The sequence below is a fragment of the Martes martes genome (genome assembly GCF_963455335.1).
Source record: "Martes martes genome assembly, chromosome: 5".
In the NCBI taxonomy this organism is placed as follows: domain Eukaryota; kingdom Metazoa; phylum Chordata; class Mammalia; order Carnivora; family Mustelidae; genus Martes; species Martes martes.
The window spans coordinates 18911087-18933792 of record NC_137892.1 but is presented as its reverse complement, the minus strand read 5'-3'; the positions used below and the strand labels follow the sequence as shown (position 1 = coordinate 18933792).

The 22706-nt window shown below is 44.5% G+C and overlaps 1 protein-coding gene across 2 annotated transcripts in view; it reads right to left on the bottom strand.

Annotated features, from left to right (window-relative positions):
- Positions 1 to 22706, bottom strand: part of RNF130 (ring finger protein 130) — a 103214-nt gene that overhangs the window by 35044 nt on the left and 45464 nt on the right. For both annotated transcript variants that reach the window (XM_080803727.1, XM_080803726.1), the window contains exon 3: positions 9567 to 9817. In XM_080803727.1, the coding sequence (XP_080659853.1) occupies positions 9567 to 9817 (251 nt within the window). The remainder of the gene's footprint in view (positions 1 to 9566; positions 9818 to 22706) is intronic.

Below are 22706 nucleotides of genomic sequence, written 5' to 3'. Positions count from 1 at the left end.
GGTTCACAGCATGTTGAAGACAGGTCACTGTAATGTAACTTAGCTCATGTTCCTCTTTTCGATCACCCGAGCTCTCCCACAGACACAGAGCAGGGTTCTCTTCCAAACACTGGTGAAATCCAGGTGGTGGGAAGGTCATTTTCCCTGAAACCTCCTTCTCGTCTGCACCTGCCATCCACTCTCTCATCACGACGATGACTTGTCCCTTTCGTCTAAAAGAAGTACCCCCGACGCCTTTCCAAAGTACCACGTGCCCTGACCCCAGCCCTCCACATGACCTTGTTCTGTTAATATGACTTTCCTTGGCTCTTCAGTATTTCCCTAAGAGCTCCCTCCCCCAAGTCTCACCCTCAGAAAAATATCTCCTATCGCTCCAGTGCTAAAAACCATCATTTCACAGCTCCTTCCTGCTTAGAGAATAAAGTCTCAATGCTTCGGCATGCGACTCAAGCCCTTCACCTTCTCGCGTCAACACACGCATGCCCAGGACAGCTCGCAGGCTCTGGTCTCCTCCCCACGATTCCTGATTCCTGTCACTCCCTTCATGCCTCCACAGCTCTGTGGAAAATGATCCCTTTGCCTGACTTTCGTCCTAGTCCCTGTTGGATGAATGGTTATCCAGCCTTTAAAATTCAGCTCAAATGTCACCACCTCTGCTGTGAAGTCCCTGACTCACCCCGGATAATATCGCTCTGCCCCCGGAAGAGTAATGCACACCACACAGTATTTTGATTACACCTGTCTGCTTTCCTCATAAAATGTAAGCTCAAGCTTTGATCCACGGAAGCATTCACTGAGTCAGTGTGATGTGCCAGGCCGCACGCTAAACCTTGAGGAGGCAGAAATGAATGTCAGAAACACCTTCATTTCAACAGCATATTTTGTGCTAGAAAAAAAATCCTAAGCTCCTGATGTATGTATAACTTTTAGAAGCCAGGTACTTCCCGTATACACAGTGGTTATTTATGTAAACTGATCATATACTAGCAGGACATGAAAAAGAAGGTAACACTATCTGGGGTACATAAGAAAAATGATAAAGTAATATGTACATACTCAGCTCAGACACCTATTTTCTTTTCTCAGGTTTTCTGGAATTGTTAATCCCTGATAAACATAATAGTCAAAACTCAATGTGCAATTCGACAATGACAGGAGAAGTCTGTCTCTTTCAACTACATAAACTTTTCCTAGGGAAAAAATCTTTTTCTTTTTTAAAAAAAGATTTTATATATTTATTTGTCAGAAAGCGAGCAAGCACAAGCTGGGGGAGCAGGCAGAGGGAGAAGCAGGCTCCCCACTGAGCAGGGAGCCCCATGCAGCACTGGATCCCAGGACCCTGAGCTGAAGGCAGACACTGAACCCACAGGGCCACCCAGGTGTCCCCCTAGGGAAAAAGTCTTGACAATATGGACAATACTCCCTCCCACCAGCCTGGAAGGAAGACACCGAGCCCACCATATTTCAAAGAGGCACCCTGTATGAGGCAAGTATTAGTCCTCCTCTGAAGGACATTCCCATTCTTCCTCACACTCACATGGCAAGTGTGCCCTCCTACCAGCGGCGTTGCAGGAAGAGAATGGGCAATAAAAGCCTGCTTTATTTCAGTAACCTTGACATATTTATAAAGTCTAAGAAAAACGTATACATATTTTGGCAAGGAGCTTTAACACTTTTTTTTGTTTTGTTTTAAGATTATTTATTTATTTATTTATTTTTGCCAGAGAGAGCGAGCGAGCACAAGTAGGGGGAGCAGCAGAGGGAGAGGGAGTAGGCTCCTCACTGAGCAGAGAACCCGATGCCGGGCTTGACCTCAGGACGCTGGGATCATGACCTGAGCCGACGCTTAACGACTGAGCCGCCCAGGCGTCCCAGCAAGTGTCAAATACCTTAGAAACTATGCATTTTCACCGTAAACTCAGGGTTAGCTCGTGGCCCGTCTCTACATCTGCCCTCTTCTTCCTCAACAGTAACAGAAAAGGATACTGCTCCGTTTTGGGAATCAAACCTGACTGCTTGCGGGTCACAGAGGCAAGAGGAACCATTAGTTGTCAAAGTTCCACAGGAGGCTCCCTTCCGACGCGCACACAGCCAACGCCCGCCCGCGGGAGCGACCGCCTTTCCGGGGCGCCCCCAGCCCGCCCGCAGCCGTCCCGCCCCTCCCCGCCCCCACCCCGCCCCCACGCCGGGTCTCCAGGCGCTCGCACGCGCTCGCGGGAAGAGCAGCCGCAGACCGTGAGCACCCGCGAGCCTCCGCGTGAGGTTGGTGCCGCGCACGGGAAGGCCGCCCGCTGCGAACGCCACGCCGGGCCCCCAGAGCGCCTCACCATGCTGGCCCTCTCTCGTAGCGCTCCTGCGCCCAGCGCTGCCTGCCGAGGGCTTCGGGAGGGCCGCTTGTGGGGAAAACGAGCCTCTCCTGAAACTCACCGGTTCTCCTGCCAGTACTTCTGGTTTAAAATAGCCAAAGGTTTCAGCCAGGGGAGCGGCTGCCACCTTCTTATGAAACTTTAATAAGCTAGGCTTTTTACGCCACATAAAAATTTCATCAAGCGTTTCTCCACCTTCGGGAAAAAAACGGAAGGAGGGAAAAAGGTCAGACCCTCACTTTCCGCTCTGGCGGCGTCTGGAGAAGGCTCTGGAAGGAGCGAGGCGGGGAGGCGGGGGCCCGCGTCAGATGGCGGGGCCGCTGCCGCCTTCCACACACGCGCATGCGCACACTCGCACGGGCCCACGCCGTCAAACCCCGGGCTCGTGGGGCCGCCGTGCGCTCTTCCCCAGAAGTCGTGGCGATGCGCTACATTCCACCCAAAGCGTGGGTCTTCCCGGCCAGGGCACCAGTTCAGAGCAAGGCTCGACCATTTCACTCGTAGTGTTCCATAAGGGCAACATGTTTAACACACGTCTTTATTAAAAAAAAAGTAATAAAAATGCAATAGTAACAGAAGGAAGAGATAAAAGTTGAGAGAGGTCACTCGTCTCTGGGAAACAGGAATTAGGAAAAGACTGGGCGACGAACCAAGCCTTGTGGCGCTATTTATTTTTAAGAATCATGTGTTCTATTGGTGAAGTATTTAAATTTAAAAATGTAAGCTACGTCACCGAACAAAGTGGGCTGTTAAAAACCACTCTGGGGCTGTGCTACTGTCCCTCAAGAAGCTCGAGAACTTGCGCTGATGTCTATTTTCCTCCAGCCTCATCAGACAAGACTTCAGTGATAAATACACAAAGGCTGTCATTTTGTTAATGCTGGGGTGACTCTAGTCCTCATTTCGTCAAAACTGGTTTTCACATCTATTCGTTTAGCAAAAACCTCATAAAACGGGTGTCTTCTACTTGAAGGCTGTAAATGTGATTTCGCACGTTATGTCTAATAATCTTTTCTAGGACAGGCGTATTTTAGATCAGTTAACACTTTCACCTGATATTCCTTTATCACCTTCATCACCCACATCTGTGTCCAAGAGTAGGCGATGCTCTGGGGACCATCAGTTCTGACAATGCAGGAGCCCCTCCTGCTCTCCCACCCCCGGCCCAGGTCTTCTGAAAAGTGGAAAAACAAGGCAGGCTGCTCAGGGGACCTCCAGACAGGAGGAACGCAGGGTGGAATGCCTACACCTGTCCCACTCTAGCCAAATGCCTACGGAAAAATCGCACCCCTCTTTCCATGATGGTTTCAGTGGGGCCCGCTGGGAAGGTGATCATTCCACCCCCATCTCCTTGGAGAAGCAAGCTCTGTGCACTGATCTAATTGACATCCATGGAATACTCCACCCAACAGCTGAATACACATTTTTTCCCCAACCACCCACAGAATATTCACCAGGACAGACTATATGCTAGCTAATAAAACAAATCTCAGGGGCACCTGGGTGGCTCAGTGGGTTAAAGCCTCTGCCTTCGCCTCAGGTCATGATCCCAGAGTCCTGGGATCAAGCCCCACATCGGGCTCTCTGCTCAGCAGGGAGCCAGCTTCCTCCTCTCTCTCTCTCTCTCTCTCTCTCTGCCTGCTTCTCTGCCTACTTGTGATCTCTGTCTGTCAAATAAATAAATAAAATATTAAAAAAAAAAAAGATGGAAAAACACCCTCATCAGTAGAAGCCTATTAGAATATTAAAAGAGAAATTAAACAAAACAAAAAACCAAAACCAAATCTCAACACATCTAAAAGAATTGAAATCATACAGAGTATTTCTTGATGATAATGGAACCAAAATAGAAATCAGTAACACTAAGATTACTGCAGAATCTCGTAACTACTGGAAAGTGAACAACACAGGGGTTAAAGAGGAGTCTCAAAAGAAAAAATTACATAAAACGGAACAAAAATGGAAATACAGGATTGCCAAAGTACATAGGACACAGTTAAAGTAGTCCTAAGTTTATAACACTAAATGCTTACGTTAGAAAGATGAAAGTTTTCAAATAAATAAATCTAAGTTGCCATCTTTAAAAATGAAATTAAATTTAAAAAAAGCTGGTTCTTTGAAAAATATCAGTAAAAATGAGAAGTTTCTAGCAAGACTGGCAAAAATAAAAAGATAAAAATCCTTCGGATCAGACACAGAGGGAGTATCACCATGGACACTGTAGCCATTAAAACAACTTTATGTTCATAGATTTGACATCTAAAAAATGGGTCAATTCCTCAAAAAACCACAAATTACCAAAATTCAATAAAGATGATATAGACAAACTGAACACTCTTTTAACCATTAAAGAAATTATAATTTTACACCCCCCCCCCCCCAAAAACTATAGCCTGGTATCTCTCACAAACTTAGACACAAAGATCCTCAATAAAATTAAGCAGCTAAACTCAGCAACACATAAAAAATTACACACCACAATGAAGTGGGATTTATTACACACATTAGAAAATCAATGAATGCCTAAACAGAAAACTTATTTTCTCAGAACTGTTATTCCTTTCCCCACTGATTTATATCCCTTATAGATAATAAAATTGTATATAAACTTGGAAAAAAAAATCAATGAATGCAACCTACCATGTCAACAGGATGAAGAAAAAAACAAACAAAAAAAATCATAGGATCACATCAACTGACACAAAAAACGTGTGACAAAACTGAACCAGTTGTGATTAAAGCTCTCAGCAAACTAGAAACACAGAGGAGCTTCATGAAGTTGGTAATAAACATCTATAAAACCTGAGAACTAAAACATACTTAGCAATGAAAGACTGAATCCTTTCCTCTAAGACCAGGTACAGGCAAGGATGCCCCCATTCTCGCAAACACTGTCATTCAACATAGCACTGAAGATTGTAGCCGCCGTAATTAAGGCAAAACAAACAAACAAAGCAAAAACAAGGGCAAGAGAGACCAGAAAGGAAGAAGTCAAACAATCCCTATTTGCAGATATCCCAAGGAACCTACAGTGAGTTTACCAAGACTGCAGAGTAAAAAGTCAACACACACACAACTGGATCACATTCTGATCTTCTCACAACGAATATATGGAACTTGAAGAAGTTAAAAACACATCTGCAGTCCATTTACCATTATATTATTGTTTATTGTTACTCTAAACAAAATGATATACTTAGGTATAAACTTAAAACATGTACAGGATCTATGCTAAAAACCACAAAATGCTGATGAAAGGAATAAAAGGGACCTGAATAAGTGGAAAAGCATTACAGGTTCATGGACCGGAAGATTCAACATAGTAAATATATCCGTTCTCCCCCAATTGATTGTTTAATGTGTTCATATAGAAATTCCAGGAAGGTTCTGTGTCTTTTTTTTTCTTTTCCTTTTTTTGTAGAGACACAGACAAGCTTATTCTAAAATTTATACGGAAAGACTCTAGGACCTAGAATAGCCTTGAAAAATAAGAATAAAGTGGGAGGAATCACTCTACCCAATATTGAGGCTAGAGTCATCAAGGCAGTGTGGGATGGGCAGAGGGATAAACACATAGTTCAGTGGAATAGAACCAGAAACCCAGACACAGATCCATATAAATCTGCCCAACTGAGTTTTGACAAAGTTGCAATATCAGATGTAAAATGAGGGAAAACAAACAAATAAACAAAAACCCAAAACAAAACAAAATCTTAACCTAAATCTCTTATTTATACAAAATTAATTCAAAATGGATCAAGGACTTCAATGTAATAGGCACACCTATAAAACTTCAAGGAAAAAAAGAGAAGCTCTTCGGAATCTAGGACTAGGCAAAAAAGTTTTTAGACTTGCAGCATCAGCAAAATTGATAAACTAAACCTCATCAAAATTAAACATGTTCGCTCTTCAAAAGACCTGTTAAGAGGTTGTAAGGACAACATACAAACTGGGAGAACATATCTGCAGACCACAATTCTGACAAAGGCTTGTATATGGAATGTAGCAACTCTCAAAAATCAATGGTAAAAAAAAACCCCAAACAACCCAGGTAGGAAATGGGCAAAAGCCATGAACGGACATTTCACCGAAGAGGACACACAGGTGGCAAATAAGCACATGAAAAGATGTTCCACATCAGCAGCCACGAGAGGAATGCAAATGAAAACCACAGGGGAGAGGGGACCACACACCTAAAATACAAAACAGTGACAACAGCACACACGCCGTCCAGGAGTCAGGGGAACCAGGTCAGGGATCCGTACCTAGTTCGAACGTGTGACACTGGGGTCACCTGGAGAAAGGGTATGGCAGTTTCTTACAGAATTATGGATGTGCTTACCAGAATAACCCAGATACTTCACTCTTGAACATTTACCCAAGGCAAATGCAAACTCATGTTAACACAAAATCTGTCACAAATGTTCACAGCCACTCTAAAATAGCCCAAACCTTGAAACAATCTGGTTCACCACACTGTGGTATGCCCAAGTGACAGAATTCTACTCAGCAACAAAAACGAGTAAGCTGCCGACACACACAACTACTTGGAAGGCTCTCAAGGAGTCACGGTAGGTGAAGACACCCAAACTCTAAAGGGGAAGGACTGGAGGATTCCATTTAGACAGCATTCTCGAACTGACGGAACCACAGAGTGGCAGACAGGTCAGTGATGTCAGGGGCTGGGCGGGGGGAGGAGTGAGGGGCCTGGAACGGAAGAACAGCAGCGCAAGGGATCCTGGTGGGGGACTGTTCTATGTCTTGACCATGGTGGTGGTGAACTGATAGTGTAGAGAGACACATACACACGAGTACAGGCTGGACTGGAGAAATCGGAGTCAGCTCAGTGGATGGTATCCATGTAAGGATCCTGGTTGAACTATTTACTATAGTTCTGCAAGATTTTACCTCGGGTGTGGGGGAATGCACGAGGGTACCTGGGACCTCCCTGTATCATTTCTTACAAATGCAGGTGAATCTACAGTTACCTCAAAATAAAAAGTTTAACAAATGTAAAGGACTGGTGTTCCTAAAAAAATGCACATAACCTGGATCTGATGATCCAGGAACACAGGGTATTAGGCAAACTCAAAGACAAAACAAATGGGTTGGACTCCTCAAAAACGTCAATGCCGGGGCGCCTGGGTGGCTCAGTGGGTAAAGCCTCTGCCTTCAGCTCGGGTCATGATCCCAGGGTCCTGGGATCGAGTCCCGCATCGGGCTCTCTGCTCAGCAGGGAGCTTGCTTCCCTCTCTCTCTCTGCCTGCCTCTCTGCCTACTTGTGATCTCTGTCAGATGAATAAATAAAATCTTAAAAAAAAAAAAGTCAATGCCATGAGACAGATTAAAAGAGACCTAACAGGGGCAACTGGCTGGCTCAGTTGGTAGAGCGCATGACTCTTAATCTTGGGGTTTGAGTTCAAGCTGCATATGGGGTACAGAGCTTACTTAAAAAAAAAATGGCAACTGAATGCAATGTACAATCTGGATCAATCCAGGGTTTGCTTTGCATTACAGGCATTAAGACAATTTTTTTAATTAAGTAGGCTCCATACCCAGTGTGGGGCCTGAACTCATGACCCTGACAGCAAAAGTCCCATGCTCTACCAACTGAGCCAGCCAGGTGCCCCTATTATTAAGACAGTTTTACAAAACTTAAAAAAGGTCTGTAGATCTGGTATTGTATCAATATTAACTTTTGATTTTCATAATTATACTGTGATTATATAGGAAATGTTCTTGTTTTTAAAAATACACACTGAGGTATTTAAAGGGTAAAGGGGCATCATATCTCAAATTTATTCTCAAACGGTTAAAAGTACATACATATAAAAAGGAACTAGGGCAAAATGCTAACAGTTTAAGAATCTGGAGAAGAGAATACTTCATACTATTTTTACAGCTTCTCCAAGTATGAAATTATAAATAAAAATTATCGTAATAAAAAACTTTAAAGGTATACAGGATATTGCACAGAGTTTGGCACGTAAGTGTGCAATAAATGACAGTTTTCAGATATTCTGTACCTATTTTGAGATGAAGAAACAAACTGAGAAGTGAAATAAATGGTCTACAAAAGACCATGGCAAACTGGTGATGAGGTTGGAATTCGAACTCAGATCTGTTCCGTAGCAGCCTCTGTGCTTTCACTAGAATGAAGAAATCTGAAAACTTCAGCTCTCCCACAGGGGTCTGGATGTCCTCTGTTTATAAGGAGAGGATGGCATTCCATGAAGACTGGCTTCAAACCACTCTGCAAACAGCTTGTTTGCTGGTTTCCTAGCAGAGAAGACTCGGACTGGGGCTGGGACCTCACACCTCCAACTGGGTCCCCCGGGTGCACATTTTATCTAGAGGGCGTCCAACCAGCTAACAAACGGACCAGGTCACCACCTGCAGGTGCTCCACTACAGGGCAGCAGGTCCTCCTGTCCTTCCTGGGTCTTTATTCACCGATCTGAAACCCGCTGAACACTCAGTCTGTGCTCACTGAGGAAGGGAAGTTCTAAGATGACCGGATATATCTCTTCTATGGGACCTTCTCCACCTCACTGTCACCCCACGGGCAAGCTTAAACAGGGTAATTTTTAACTGACTTATTTTTCTGTATAGATAATACACATGGAACTAAAGTACGTGAAGGCTCCCTCCCCCACCTCCCAGCTCACCTCGCCCCTGACAACCAATGTTTCCAGCTCAGAAATGCAACTCTGTGAGAGCTCTCCAAATGACCAGAGTCAGCTAGATCATATCATGATACTAAGCTAACCTTTTACCCAGGATATTCCAAGTGATCACTGTAAATGTAGACTTCCCATTTAGGCATTTAAAAAAGATCCTGAAAGGGGCGCCTGGGTAGCTCAGTGGATTAAAGCCTCTGCTTTTGACTCAGGTCATGATCCCAGGGTCCTGAGATCGAGCCCCGAGTCAGGCTCTCTGCCCGGCAGGGAGCCTGCTTCCCTTCCCCTCTCTCTGCCTGCCTCTCCGCCTACTTGTAATCTCTGTCCGTCAAATAAATAAATAAAATCTTAAAAAAAAAAGATCCTGAAAATAACGTATGTAAATATGTTTTCAACACATGGACATGACTGAAGGTCACGACTTTTTTCTTAAGTGAAGAACTCTGTGCTGTGAATGACCACGATAGACGTCTCCGAATTACGGTTCTAAGATGGATAGTTAGAGAGTGCCGGGAGCTCACCTGGTTCCTGTCGCGTGCATTTGTGTACCTGATCTTCTGAATGAAGTAGAATATGAGCCATGCTGAAGAAATAATCATCAGAACAATAAAGGATATTGACACGAAGACTAGAGAGCCACGGCTGAAGTTCTTTGGCGGCATTCGCGTTCCAACAGCTATTGTCATTTGTACAGAGATGTTTTTCTCCAGATAACTCAAAATATCCTTACCCCTCAATTCTGTAATCATGACAGCAATGATATCTCCAGTGCCTGTAATGTAAAATAAATATAGATGCTCAAATGACCTTTAAAATTTACAGGAATATCACACATATGAAAATGTTATTTAGAGAAACAACTATGATTTCTGCTCCTGGGAGGGGTGTGCAGATTCAGCTTCTCAAGTGGATCCAATCTGCAGTTGGGTACACTGGCTCCAAGTGGGAATAAGAATCCGTGTGGAGTGCTTAAGACTCAGAGCATGGAAGGACTGTAGTGCTAAAAGCCACATTAACTTGTCTTATAACTATATTTAAAAAACAGATTAAATCAGCCAAATGTGAAGACAGTATACAACATATGATGTAACATAATGTGATAAAATCACCACAGGTCTGTACTGTAGAACCTTTTCCATTAAAACCCTCCTGAGAAAGTCCCACCTCCTTAAGAAAAGGAGAACAGTGCTAGTACTTATAGTACAAAAAGCACTAGGTTTTATCATACAAAAAATTGGTAGTTTTTGCACTACTCACTCTTAGAAATATTTATGGAGCATCTATTGTGTGCAGAACTGCTATAAGGAATAGAAGGAAGTACAGCATCTGCAGCTTTATAATATCACCAACATGACACAAATCCGCCAACAGAGCTGCAAAAGGCAAATGGCCTGGTGGTAAAGCTTCATGAGGAACAGCGGAGACTCCCCTTGGTCTTGTGTATAGGCCTGACGAGAGGAAGGCTCCTTTCTTCTTTACCCCAGAACCCTTCCAGAAATTAACCTTCCCCCCCAAGACATGCCCAAGCTTCAACAGCCTGGACTAGCTGGGCACAGAAACCCTTCCGGCTTCTAACAGCGGTCCAGAGGTTCTGCCACAGCGACAAGCCATTGAAGACAAACACCAGGATGCGAGGTTCTCTTCGAGCCGTCCACCTCTTTCACTTATGTAATCTCCAGGAGGAGTAACACCGTCAAGGCAAGTTACTCTCTCCTGTGGAGCGTGCAATTACTGCTCCTTTCCTCCTCCACAAAGGGAAGTCATTTCCCACTTCCTTTCCAGGAAAAAGGGCTGCCGAGCCACACCAGTCGAGCTGCTGACGAGCCTCCTTCCTAAGCCGGGGCTGGTGGCAATGTGCAACTTCCAGCACACTTCAAAGCAAGGACTAAGACTCTGGGGGTCGCAGGAAGGAGAACAAACATTTCTATTTCAGGAAAGAGAAAATTATAACTATTTATCCAAGTCTGAATAAGGTCTACATGTAAATGTAAACCACCAAAGTCAAATGAACAAACACCCCAGAACTTGCCCTTTCAAAGGCTTCTTCAATGAATTCTGCCAAGTGTTTGGTTTATGTGTTTACCATCTTTAGCTAAAAGAATTACCCTCGTTATCCCAGGCAGTCAAAAGGCCACTGGCAACTGAAAAGAAAGTCAATAATTAAAAGCTTCATGAAGAATTTAACCTGGTGGCACACAGACCTCTTGTATTACTTTATTCAAAATCATGCCAGCCATGTTATCAGAATACTAATTAAAAAAAAAAATTCAAAAAACAAAAAGAAAACTGCAGAAGTAAAGAAAGCAACAAAGTTAACATCTAAGAGTTCTGATCAGTGAGTTAGAGAGAAATCATCAAGTAATGCTAAACCATTCAAATTTTCCATTTAGAAACCTTAGGTCTGTGCTTTTAAACTGCTGTTCAGCAGGGAACGGTGTGCGGTGTCGGGTACCAGGCCCGGCTATAAAGTAACTGAGACGGATCCCACAACCGACACATGACAATCAGTCTCATTGCTTTATAATCGCACCAGGCACAAAGGGTTTTAGAAACCAGTTCTGAGGCTTCCTCTTGAAGACTTAAGCTGGGAGAGGAGCAGGGAAAGCTGCACAGGTAGCCGGGGAAACCGATCCACGCAATTTCTCTTGTTCAAACAACACTAAGTGAACACCACCTAATTTCAAAGGGAAAGCTGTTTGGGAAAAGAAGCGGTTAATTATTTCAACCATCCACTCAATGGTATTTATTGAGCACATACTATGATCAAGGTTCCCTAATGTTTTCTTTTCTTTTTTTTTTTTTAAGATTTTATTTATTTGAGAGAGAGAGAAGAGAAGGTCAGAGGGAGAAGCAGACTCCCTGCGGAGCTGGGACAATCCTGGGACTCTGGGATCATGACCTGAGTCGAAGGCAGTTGCTTAACCAACTGAGTCACCCAGGAACCCTACCTTTTTTTGTTTTTAAAGATTTTATTTTGAAGTGATCTCTACACCCAATGTGGGGCTCAAACTTACAACACCAAGATCAAGAGTCGCATGCTCTACCAACTGAGCCAGCCAGGTGCTCCCCATCCTAACGTCTGCTTTTTACAGACAGAAAATTTACGGGCTGTGAAGTAAGAGAAAACAGATATATTGGTCTCCCCAGGTTCCTGGCACAGAGCTACTAAAACCCTTGGCAATTTCCTAAGTGATAAGAGCATGAGGACCATCTTTCGTTCTGATATCTGGTCTTGGATCCTGACATGGTGATTTTAAGTCCCTTGAAACTTTCTGGGTGACAGGAGTCTTTTGTTCTAATGAGATGACTCTCAGTGGGCCATGAAGAGAAGCTTGGAACTTTCAGTCCATCCCCTCCATCCTCTGGGCAGGGGAGAGGAGAAAGAGACTGAGTTAATGACCGATCATGCTGATGTGATGAATTCTCTGTAAAAACTCCCACACTGTGCTGTCTGGAGAACTTCTGGGTTGGTGAGCATGTGCGGGGGCTGGGAGGGCAGCAAACCAGAGGGCCCCTTCCCACAAACCTTGCCCTGAGCATCTTCAGCTGGCCATTCATCTGTATCTTTTCCTATACCCTACATAATCAACCAGTAAATGTGTTTCCTTGAGTTCTGTGAGCCATTCTAACAAAGTTTTGGACACTATGAGGGGGTTGTGGGAAAACTGATTTATAGCTAGCTGGTGAAGTACAGGTGACACCCTAGGACTTTTGGTTGGGGCAGGGAGGGGACAGCCTTGTGGGTCTGAGCTATTAACCTGTGGGATATGACCCGAACTCCAGGCAGACAGAGTCAGAATCCAACTGAATTCTTGGACACCCAGTTGGTATGGCTGAGAATTGCTTCATACAGGAGAAAGCCCCACACAATAGGCGACTGGAAGTGTCACAGAAGCATATGTGTGACTAGCACAGGAGACACACACACAAGAGGATTTTTTCCTTTATACCTGTTCTTGATTATGTGAAAACTGTACTTACTCTCAAAGAGCAAAGGAGAATCCAATTGCAATTCAATTTTTAAAAAAAAGGCTAAACAAAGTAATGGATAAATAAAAGGTACACCTATTTAAAAAAAAAAAAAAAGAGCAAAGGAGAATCTTTTTTTTTTTTTTAAAGTAGGCTTCCATACTGGGCCTGTGGGGCTTGAACTCACAACCTCCCAAGATCATGACCTGAGCCGAGACCAAGAGTTGAACGCTTAACGGACTGAGCCAGCCAGGCGCCAGAGCAAAGAAAAATCTTAAAGGGGCTGGAGAGAGAAGCCCAAGCAGGCAGTCTTATAGGCTAGCAGAGAGGGGGAGATTGCTAGCAGGACAGGCAAGGGGGCTAAGCCACTGCTCCTCAAGCAAAATGAAGAAAAATGACTGCAGGTTGTGAGAATACTAGTCAAGTGGCTCGGTTCTTAACCCTTTCTGCCTGTAACTCACTTAAAGTATCTGATGACAGGAGACCCTCCTAACAAGAAAAGCCCCCGTTCTGCTGATTTCATTCATCTCCTCACTTCCCACCCCTAAAGCTGATCTGGGCTCAAAGACCCTGATTGAAGGATGCCTCGGACACCTGACTTTTAAAGATCTGAGAAGCCTTGGCCCAGCTTCCAGTGGGGATAGTGAGGCCAGAGAGGGTATAAGCTTCAGGATAAAGGTCACGTTAGGTCAAGTGGTGACTGTTAAAGAATTAAAGACTTATCAGACTAAAATGATGTAAACACTCAAGGAGAGATGACAAATATTTGGAACATCTACCACCACTAACCCTAATCCTAACCTTTAGCCAACACTGCTAATAAATCACGGATATGGCCTCAGAATCCCAAGCATTTCAACTCGCCCAGCACCCAGGATTAATTTACCAGAGATGACAAATCAGTAAAAATCTAAGTGCAATCCCTGCTTTTACCTATTTTCTTAAAACTTTCTCCACATCTGTTCTTTAATGTGAATCTGTGTTTCCACTGCTTGAATTTGGCTACTTTATGAAAACAATTCTATTCTTTCTCTCCCACCCTTGCCTTAAAAAAAAAAAAAAAAATTCCTTCTCCTTTGGAGAATTTGCAAACCCCAGAACGGTTTCAAATCATGACATTTCCTCCTTGAATACTTCGTCTCCTTAATTCATTTATCACCTCCTTAATTCATTTATCACCTTCAAGAAACTGAGCTCTGATATAGAACTGTTCCAACCGAATTCTGGAACTCCCTCTCATTCATTCCTCCCGACCACCCCGGGAAGCATGAACCTGCTGGGCAACACTATCCCCAAGGCTTTCACAGGGATCTGAGCTTCAGCTCCAGAGGTACTTCCAGATGGGAGGTACCAGAAGCCCAGCCCTGACCCACACATAGCCGTTCTTCCCTCTCCTGGAACGGAATCTCAGGGCAAGCCCAGTCCAGCGGGGTGGCTGATCGTTTCACCTTAGAAAGGCAAATCCAGGAAGGAACAAATGAGCTGTCTGAGGAATCAGGCCACAAGTGGAGAGAGGTGCTTTTAGTGTAAGCTGCTTTACTTTTTTTACTATAAGCTTACCCAATTTTTTTAAAAAAAGAAAACAACCTCCCTGTACAAAACCCCACTTAGCAGAGGTTTTCTCTCCTAACAGATGAAGATGTTTGTTAAGTTCAAATCACCTGCTGGAGTTTTAGGGAATTTTCAAGCTCTTAGGTGATTTTAGTAAATTTCCCATAAAAAGGTTCAGGGAGGTGTGGTATTCTCTAAGCATCTGCAGTGAAACCAGTATAACTTCTGGTAGGTTACGGTCAGTGGCATCAGACTTCTTCCTACAGAATTCAATGACCTATGTTTACATATAAAACAGAATACTAACACTTTAGGTGAGAGAATTAAATTTGCTTTCCGGTTCCAGCCTGGCTGCTGCTGAGGGAAAGGGGGGCCTAACCCAGGGACCTTCTGTAGCTCTCTCCGTCAAGCTGCACAGATCGCAGCACCTGCCATCCTGTGCCTCAGGGAGTCTGCTCGCACGTGGTCTGAGGCCCTCTTCACTCGGCCTTCCACAGACCTCAGGCCTTCTCAAACGTTTATCTGTAACACTCTGGCTTCTTCAAACCCAGTACTCATTCTTCTCTCCTTTGACCCCCTTTAGGAACTCAAGGGAGAGAAAGGAAAAAAAAAAGATATGCTAATTCTTTTAGGAAATGAATACAGCTTTAATTCTGACAGATGTAGATGGCAGGTTGTATCCATTATAGACATCCTGCTGAGATCTGCCAGCACTTTTCTAACGCCTAATTTGTCATGTCACTCTGTTCAAAGCCTCTAACATCTACGACAACATGGAGGGACCCAGAGGGCAGTATGCAAAGCAAAAAAAAGGCTGAGAAAGACAAATGCCTTTATGATTTAACTATGTGGAAACTAAAAAAACGAAACAAATGAACAAACCAACAAAAACCAGACTCTTAAATATAGAGGGGCCGGGGGTGGGGGATGGACGAGACAGGTGAAGGGGACTGGGAGGTACAAGCCCGCCGTGATAAGTAAGTCACAGAGATGGGAAGTGCGGCATAGGGAATACAGCCGGGAATACTGTACTAACTCCGCACGGTGACAGAGGATGACCACCCTGTGGTGAGCACGGACTCGTGCGCAGAATTGTCAGATCCCTATGTTGTAAACCCAAAACTCAGATAACATTGGGTGTCAGCCATGCTTCAACAAAAATTAAAGAAAAAAAAAAAAAAGAAAGAAAAGTCTTTACCCCTTCTGTCAGCTAAATAAAGCTCAAACTTCTTAACCTGACATTCAAAGCATTTTGGGAGCCAAATGGGCCTAAAGGTAACAGACAGTCACGTGACAGTAGACACTCTATTGCCCAAATGAAGCTGTTTGTCACAGTGACTGAAACAGTGGCTCATACAGTCCAAGCAGAATAGAGGCATCATGCCCAGGGGAGGAGAACTGCAAGAAAAGAGACCCAGAAGCTTCAGCAAAACAGAAGGTAAGGAGGAGAGGAGAGAAAGGGAAGAAGCAATGGTCAGAGAACAGGACACTGGACTCGAGACCAGAGATGTTAGCGATTCTGGGAGATACCTAGGATGGGTTTCAGGCCAGGTGTGCACTTTCCCTGTGGACTGGGAGGCTGGCCGGGATGACAGCAGGGCTGTGCACAGGTAAGTCAGCCAGGAGTCAAGGCCTCTGAGGAGCGTGGGGGGTGTGTGTGGAGCGTGAGTGTGTGGAGCACAGGAATGAAGGATGAAGCTGTGTCACTGGGAAAGCAGCTGCACTGCATCTAGAAAACACTGGCCCCACGGCATCCGGGTGGTGCCCCAGTTGCACAGTGCTGACTGGCTTGGACCTGTCTCTCCTGCCACAAGGCTGACATTCAGGGGCTCCATGGGTGAGCCACAAGGGGGACTCCAAAGTCACTCGATTAATTCCTGACAACACTCGGCTGCAGTCCATCCTCAGCAAGAGCTAGGGTCTACTAAACCCTCGTCCCTTCAGTCTCAGCCCAAGGAGAGCAAAGGCTCAACAGCCCAGTGTTCAAAAGGCGGTTTCTGTTCTTATACCATCTCCTGACCGTATGCACCCATCACGTAATCTATCTCTTCCTCCTCAAAAAAGACAGTAGGAGCCAAGACCCACATGGAAGAGAAAGTCACTTTCTCTTCCTTCATTTAGAGGCAGAAACGAGGGGAAGGGGTAACTGGGGAGACAATCACCAGTCAGCAGATAATCTTTGAGTTAAGAGCTTTCTTAGGGGTCTTCTTCAACACAATACAAATAACTTCCTGACCAGTTCAGGTAGCTAGCTTGAGCCACAGGCAGTTCTAAGTGTTAGAAAGGTCTTCCCTATAATTAAAATCTTGATTCCTAAATGCCCATTCAGGGCTCCTGGTTCTCTTCGGTTGAGAAGCACCACCAAACAAATACACTATATTTCACTATCGATGGTGTAAAACACCATCAACGTTTATGAAGGAAAAATCCTCCCAGTAAACCGTAAGATGCCGCCAGATATAAGAAACACCCCAACTTCATGCTGTAAGTCCCAGAATGGAGGAAAATTCTTCTTCCACGCAGTAGTCCTTCATTCAGATAGTCAAAGACTGCTTCTCTGGGACTCCACCTCAGGCTTTCCTCCACCTAACTCCTCCTAGAGCCCCAGATTATTCATTTACAAACATTTTTAAAGGACCCAACACAGAGAAGCTGGAGGTATGGTCTAAAAACCTCTTTTCCCCCAAACCATTCATGAGTAAGTTACTGGCGAAACATGTCATCCCCTCCAAACATTTAGTGTGTCTTCTCCTACAAACAAAAACCATTTACAAACAGAGTACAACCATCAAACCGGGAAGCGAACACTGACGCGTTACTACGGCCTCATCTCAGAGCCCATTCAAGCGTCCTGTTTCCCAACCACATCCTAGAGCAGAAAGGGATCAGGGCTGTATGTGCTGCCCTCAGCTGTCTCATCCTATGGCTGTCAGTCTGGACCAGTTTCTCAGACTCTCCCTGATGCCCAAACCTTGACACTTGGGAAGATGACAGACAGCCCCTCCGCCTGGATGGATCCGGTGTCTCCATGGGGCTGGATTCAGGTCACACGTTTCTGGCAGCAGCCCCAAAAGAAGTGAGGCTGTGCTCTGTTCGGTGTGTCCTAGCAGGTGGTGCAGTCAAGACACAGCCCGACAATGTGGAAGTTCCTTCTGATCACGTGCTTTCCCAAAGGGACGTTCTCCAGCCATTTCCACTGCGAAGCCACTCTTTCCCCTCTTTGTAATTCATAAGTATTCTGTGGGGAGGTACTTTGAGATTTGGTAACTACTCCATTCCTCATCAAGATTTCAATATACTCTTTTACTTTTTAGATTAGTATGAACTCAGGGCGCCTGGGTGGCTCAGGTGGTTAAGCGTATGCCTTCTGCTTAGGTCATGATCCCAGGGTCCTGGGATTGAGCCTGAAATCAGGGTCTCTGCTCAGCAGGGAGTCTGTTTCTTCTTCTCCCTCTGCCCCTCACCCCACTCGTGTGCTCGTTCTCTGTCTCTCTTAAATAAAAAAAAAAAAGATTAGTGTGAACTCATGTTCCTATATTATTTAATGGGCTAATAAAATCATTACTGTCATTATTCATTTTCATGCTCAAATTCCAAATGGTAAATCACCATTTACAGATCTTTTCCAACCTGCTCATTTGTGGACAACCGTTTTTCAATGTCTTTATTAAGTTGTATTCATTTTTAGCATTTTAGCATTTTATTTATTTATTAAAATAAAATGCTAAAAATGAATACAATGCAACTAATATTAAGAGCAGCACAGGGCTAACCTCTCCCTACCTCTGAATATTATGTTCCCAAGGATACAGCCCAAGCTTCCAATGTACTTTTTGGAAACCAGGACACATGTTAGCACATGCAGGGATTACAGGATACAAGGTTCCCAGGGATCCTCTGCTCGAACTATTACTTAACCCAAGTCTCCACAAACTCTTGCTGCTAATTTTCTGAGCCCATTTGTAGGTTAACGAATACCTTCTTTTCATTGTTTCGTGTGTTCCAAGATCCACCTAGTTTCATGTCATTTTCAAGTTAAGATACCTACACCTTTATATTTTCTTACAGATTTCTGATAGAAGCATTTTGAATGGGAGGAGAGAGAAAGGTTAAGTACTGAGTGAGGCATTCTACCCAGAGAACATATGCACCGGGCACCAACGCTGTGACAGCCTGCAGACCTGTTATTTACATTTAAGGATCTCTAAGTCTGCGGGCACTCAGTGAACTCAACAGGAAAGCGGATGGTGGGTGGTGGGAGCCAGGTTTCTCGCGGCTGCAGTGGGAGTTTACAGGCAGGCAAGCGGGGGAGGCTAGAATGATGCATGTGGTCATGGGTTAGAGCTGGAGACCTGGGTACGGATTCATTCTTAGCTTGACACAGACACACAGGGTTACGTACGGAAGTATCTGTGGATACGTGTACAGGAAAGGGTTGGTATATATACACGTATTCCCTTGCTCTGTCAGCACAGAGGACCCAGAAGCAAAAAAACCACAATGGTAACAAGCACACCTAACGCCCACAGCTTGGTTTCTAATGTCATTCTCCAGTCAGGGGAACTAGGGCTCCTGGGAGAAAACAGCCGATTCTCCAATTGGGACAGATGTGCATATAAGTAAGCCTGGAGCATCTCAGAGCACCAGAAAGGAAGAAACTGCTCAAAAATAAAACAAAACAAAAAGCAAAAAACAAAAAACCCAATACCCACGGTAACGAGTGCACATCTAAGGACCCAGAGTCAAGTGAAAGCGCTCCTGAGGGCCAACGACAGAAGAGTCTGACCGACAAAAACAAGCAAAGTAGCACTGTATTCTAACACAAAGTATAAAACAACCATCCACAAGTCCACACTGGTATCAATACATGAATAAATTAAGAAGCGGAGAAGAAACAAATCATCCACGCAGAGTCATCCCCCAAAAGTCATACTCCTTACGTGTGGGCTGTGTTCCATGGCCTCCTTCTGGAAAGTAGCGTATGGAAGAGAGAAACGAGGAGCTTCCCGGGGAGGAAGCCTGGCAAACACCCAACGAACAGCCAGGTGATGGTGGTCATTCATGTTGACAGTGTGTACCCTGTGATCGTCCTCTCAAAGCCCCAGATCCTCAGTTTGGTGAAGAGAACGACATCGAACACGTCCCAGCTGAAGGCCGTGCTACAGGATCCCTGAGCAGGAGTCCTCAAAACCATCAGAAACAAAGGAAGTCTATGAATGGTCACAGCCAGAGACAAAGGAGACACAGGGCACCCCCCCTCCTGGACGGGGTGGTGGCACAGAAAACGGACATTAGTAACAACTAAGGAGATGTGAATAAAGTACAGACGTTCGTTAATGACTGTGTACCGTGCTGACTGGGTCACTAGATATCACACATGTACTATACTAATGTAGGAAGTTAACGGGAAACTGGGTGCATTCTTTATACTGTCTTTGCAATTGCCTGTAATGCTGTTCTAAAAAAAAAATAGAATTTATTAAAAAAAAAAGACATTACATAAAAGAGAACATTCTTTCATCAGGAAGAATGGAGGCTGGAAAACAAAGTAAACACTTTTTTTTTAAAGTGCTGAAAGCGTCGTCAGCTCAGAATTCTATGTCTACGTCCTTGAAAAACAATGGCAGAAAAAGGACATCTTCACAGATGAGTGATGCAAGAACTCACACCCAGCAGATCTGCACTGGGAGAAACAATGAAAAAGTCCGCCTAGGTTGACAGGGAATGTGGAACTAGCAGGAGTTACAAACCACACAGGAAGCGCTACTCTGCGGGCTGATCTACAAGCCCATGGCCTTCCTGTCATCATTTTGCCATTCCCATGACCTCCCCCTCCCCGCCCCACTGCCATATACAAGGGACCCCTCCGCATTCCTCCTCTACAGGTACCCCGGACCTGGAAGGGGTCAGTGGGGCTCAGTGGGGCAGAAAAGGCCTCTCGGGGTGAGTCTATCTGCAGACTCTGGGGAAGGGCTGTACGTGGCTGTGCACGTGGCGAATCCGTCACTGGGCTTTGCAGGCACAGGCCTGGGAGGCCGGGTGTCATACAATGCAGAGGACAGTCCTGCAGGACAAGCAATATCTTGTCTCCCCGGGGCCCCACGCTCTGACAAAGCACAAGTGCGGGGTGCTGTGAGGCCTCCCCACCAGGTCTCCTGCGCCACCTTCCCTAGCAGCCCTGCCCGTCAACATGCCGACAGCTACCAAGTAAAACGTGTCTTCCATCCTGTCCACTATGGACCTGCTTCTGAAGCCAGTATTCTAAACTTCTGCTGATCCTTTACGTTATTTTGGCTTCTTCCACCCTCTGGTGCTGGTGAGGGAAAGATAAGCACAAGGAAGATAAAAAGGCAGACCAAGTGGGGAGTTCAAGCAACCCACTCAGGAGACAGAGCCCGCAAGGTCAGAGTTAGACAGGAAGGCGAGTGGACAGACTGTCTCAAGTCTCTGGCAGATGGACGGGCTCTTCGCTTCCACTTCAATTAAGATTCAGAGACACAAAGGAAAACGTCAGAGCTTCTGGGAAGGTTTTTGAACAGAACCATCAGCAGTTATTTTTTACAAGCAATTTTTAGTTTTAAAAAGCTATGGCTTAAGTGTTTCTGTTTTATTTTTTTGAAGTTTTTAATTCCAGTAAACATACAGTTTTATATTTGTTTCAGGTGTACAAAACAGTGCTTCAAGAATTCCACACTACACCCAGTGCTCACCATAAATGCCCTCTTTAATCCCCATCACCCATTTCCCCCATTCCCCTACCCCTGCCCCTCTGGTGACCATCAGCTTGTTCTCTACAGTTAACAGTCTGTGTCTTGGTTTGTCTCTTTTCTCCCCCCTTTGCTTGTTTGTTTCTTAAATTCCACATTTGTCTTTCTCTGACTCATTTGCTTAGTGGTATACTCTCTAGGTTCATCCATGCTGTCGATAATGGCAAGATTTCATCCTTTCTGATGGCTATGTAATACTCCATTGTAAACACACACACACACACACACACCCTCTTTTTTATCCGTTCATCAGTCAGTGGACACCTGGGTTGCTTCCCTATCTTGGCTATCAGAAATAATCCTGCTATAAACATAGGGGTGCCTGTATCCCTTAGAATTAGTGTTCTTGTATTCTTTGGTAAGTACCCAGTAGTGCGATTGCTGGGGCATAAGGTAGGTCTATGTGTAAGTTTTTGAGGAGACTTCATACTGTTTTCCACAGTGGCTGCACCAGCTTGCATTCCTATGAACAGTGCACGAGGTTTCTCTCTTTCCACATCCTCACCAACACCTGTTGTTTCTTGTGTTCCTGATTTTAGCCATTCTGAGAGGTGTGAGGTGATATCACTGTGGTTTTGAATTTCATTTCCCTGATGATGGTTGATGATGAACATCTTTTCATGTGTCTGTTGGCCATCTGGATGTCTTCTTCAGAGAGATGGCTGTTCATGTCTTCTGCCCATTTTTTAATTGGATTGTTTTTCAGGTGTGGAGTTTGATAAGTTCTTTATAGTATTTTGGATACTAGTTCTTTATCGGATATGTGGTTTGCAAATATCTTCTCCCATTCCGTAGGCTACCTTTTAGTTTTGTTGATTATTTCCCTCTTTGTGTATAAGATTTTTACTCTGATGAAGTCTGAATCCTTTTTGTTTTTTGCTTCCCTTGCCTCAGGAGAAATATCTAGAAAGAAGATGCCACAGCCAATGTCAAAGAGGTTACTGCCTGTATCATCTTCTAGGATTTTTATGGTTTAGGTCTCACGTTTAGGTCTGTTGTATCTATTTTGAATTTATGTTTGTCTGTAGTATAGGAAAGTGATCCACTTTCTCTTCTGCATGTGGCTGTCCAGTTTTCCCAACGCTGTCTGTTGAAGAGACGGTCTTTTTCCCATTGGATATTCTTCTCTGCTTTGTCAAAGATTAATTGACCATACAGTTGTGGGTTTATTTCTGAGTTTTCTCCTCTATCCCACTAAGTGTTTCAGTTTTAGATTTTTTTTTTTGGATAATTCCACATTTTCTAAAAAGTGGATCGCATGGAAGATAAGAGAAATATTTGCAACTCAGGCAAAGAGATACATACAATTCAAACTCTTCTTTCCTATCACAGCAGTACATTTAAACTGTAGGCTCCATCTTTTCTGAGGTAATT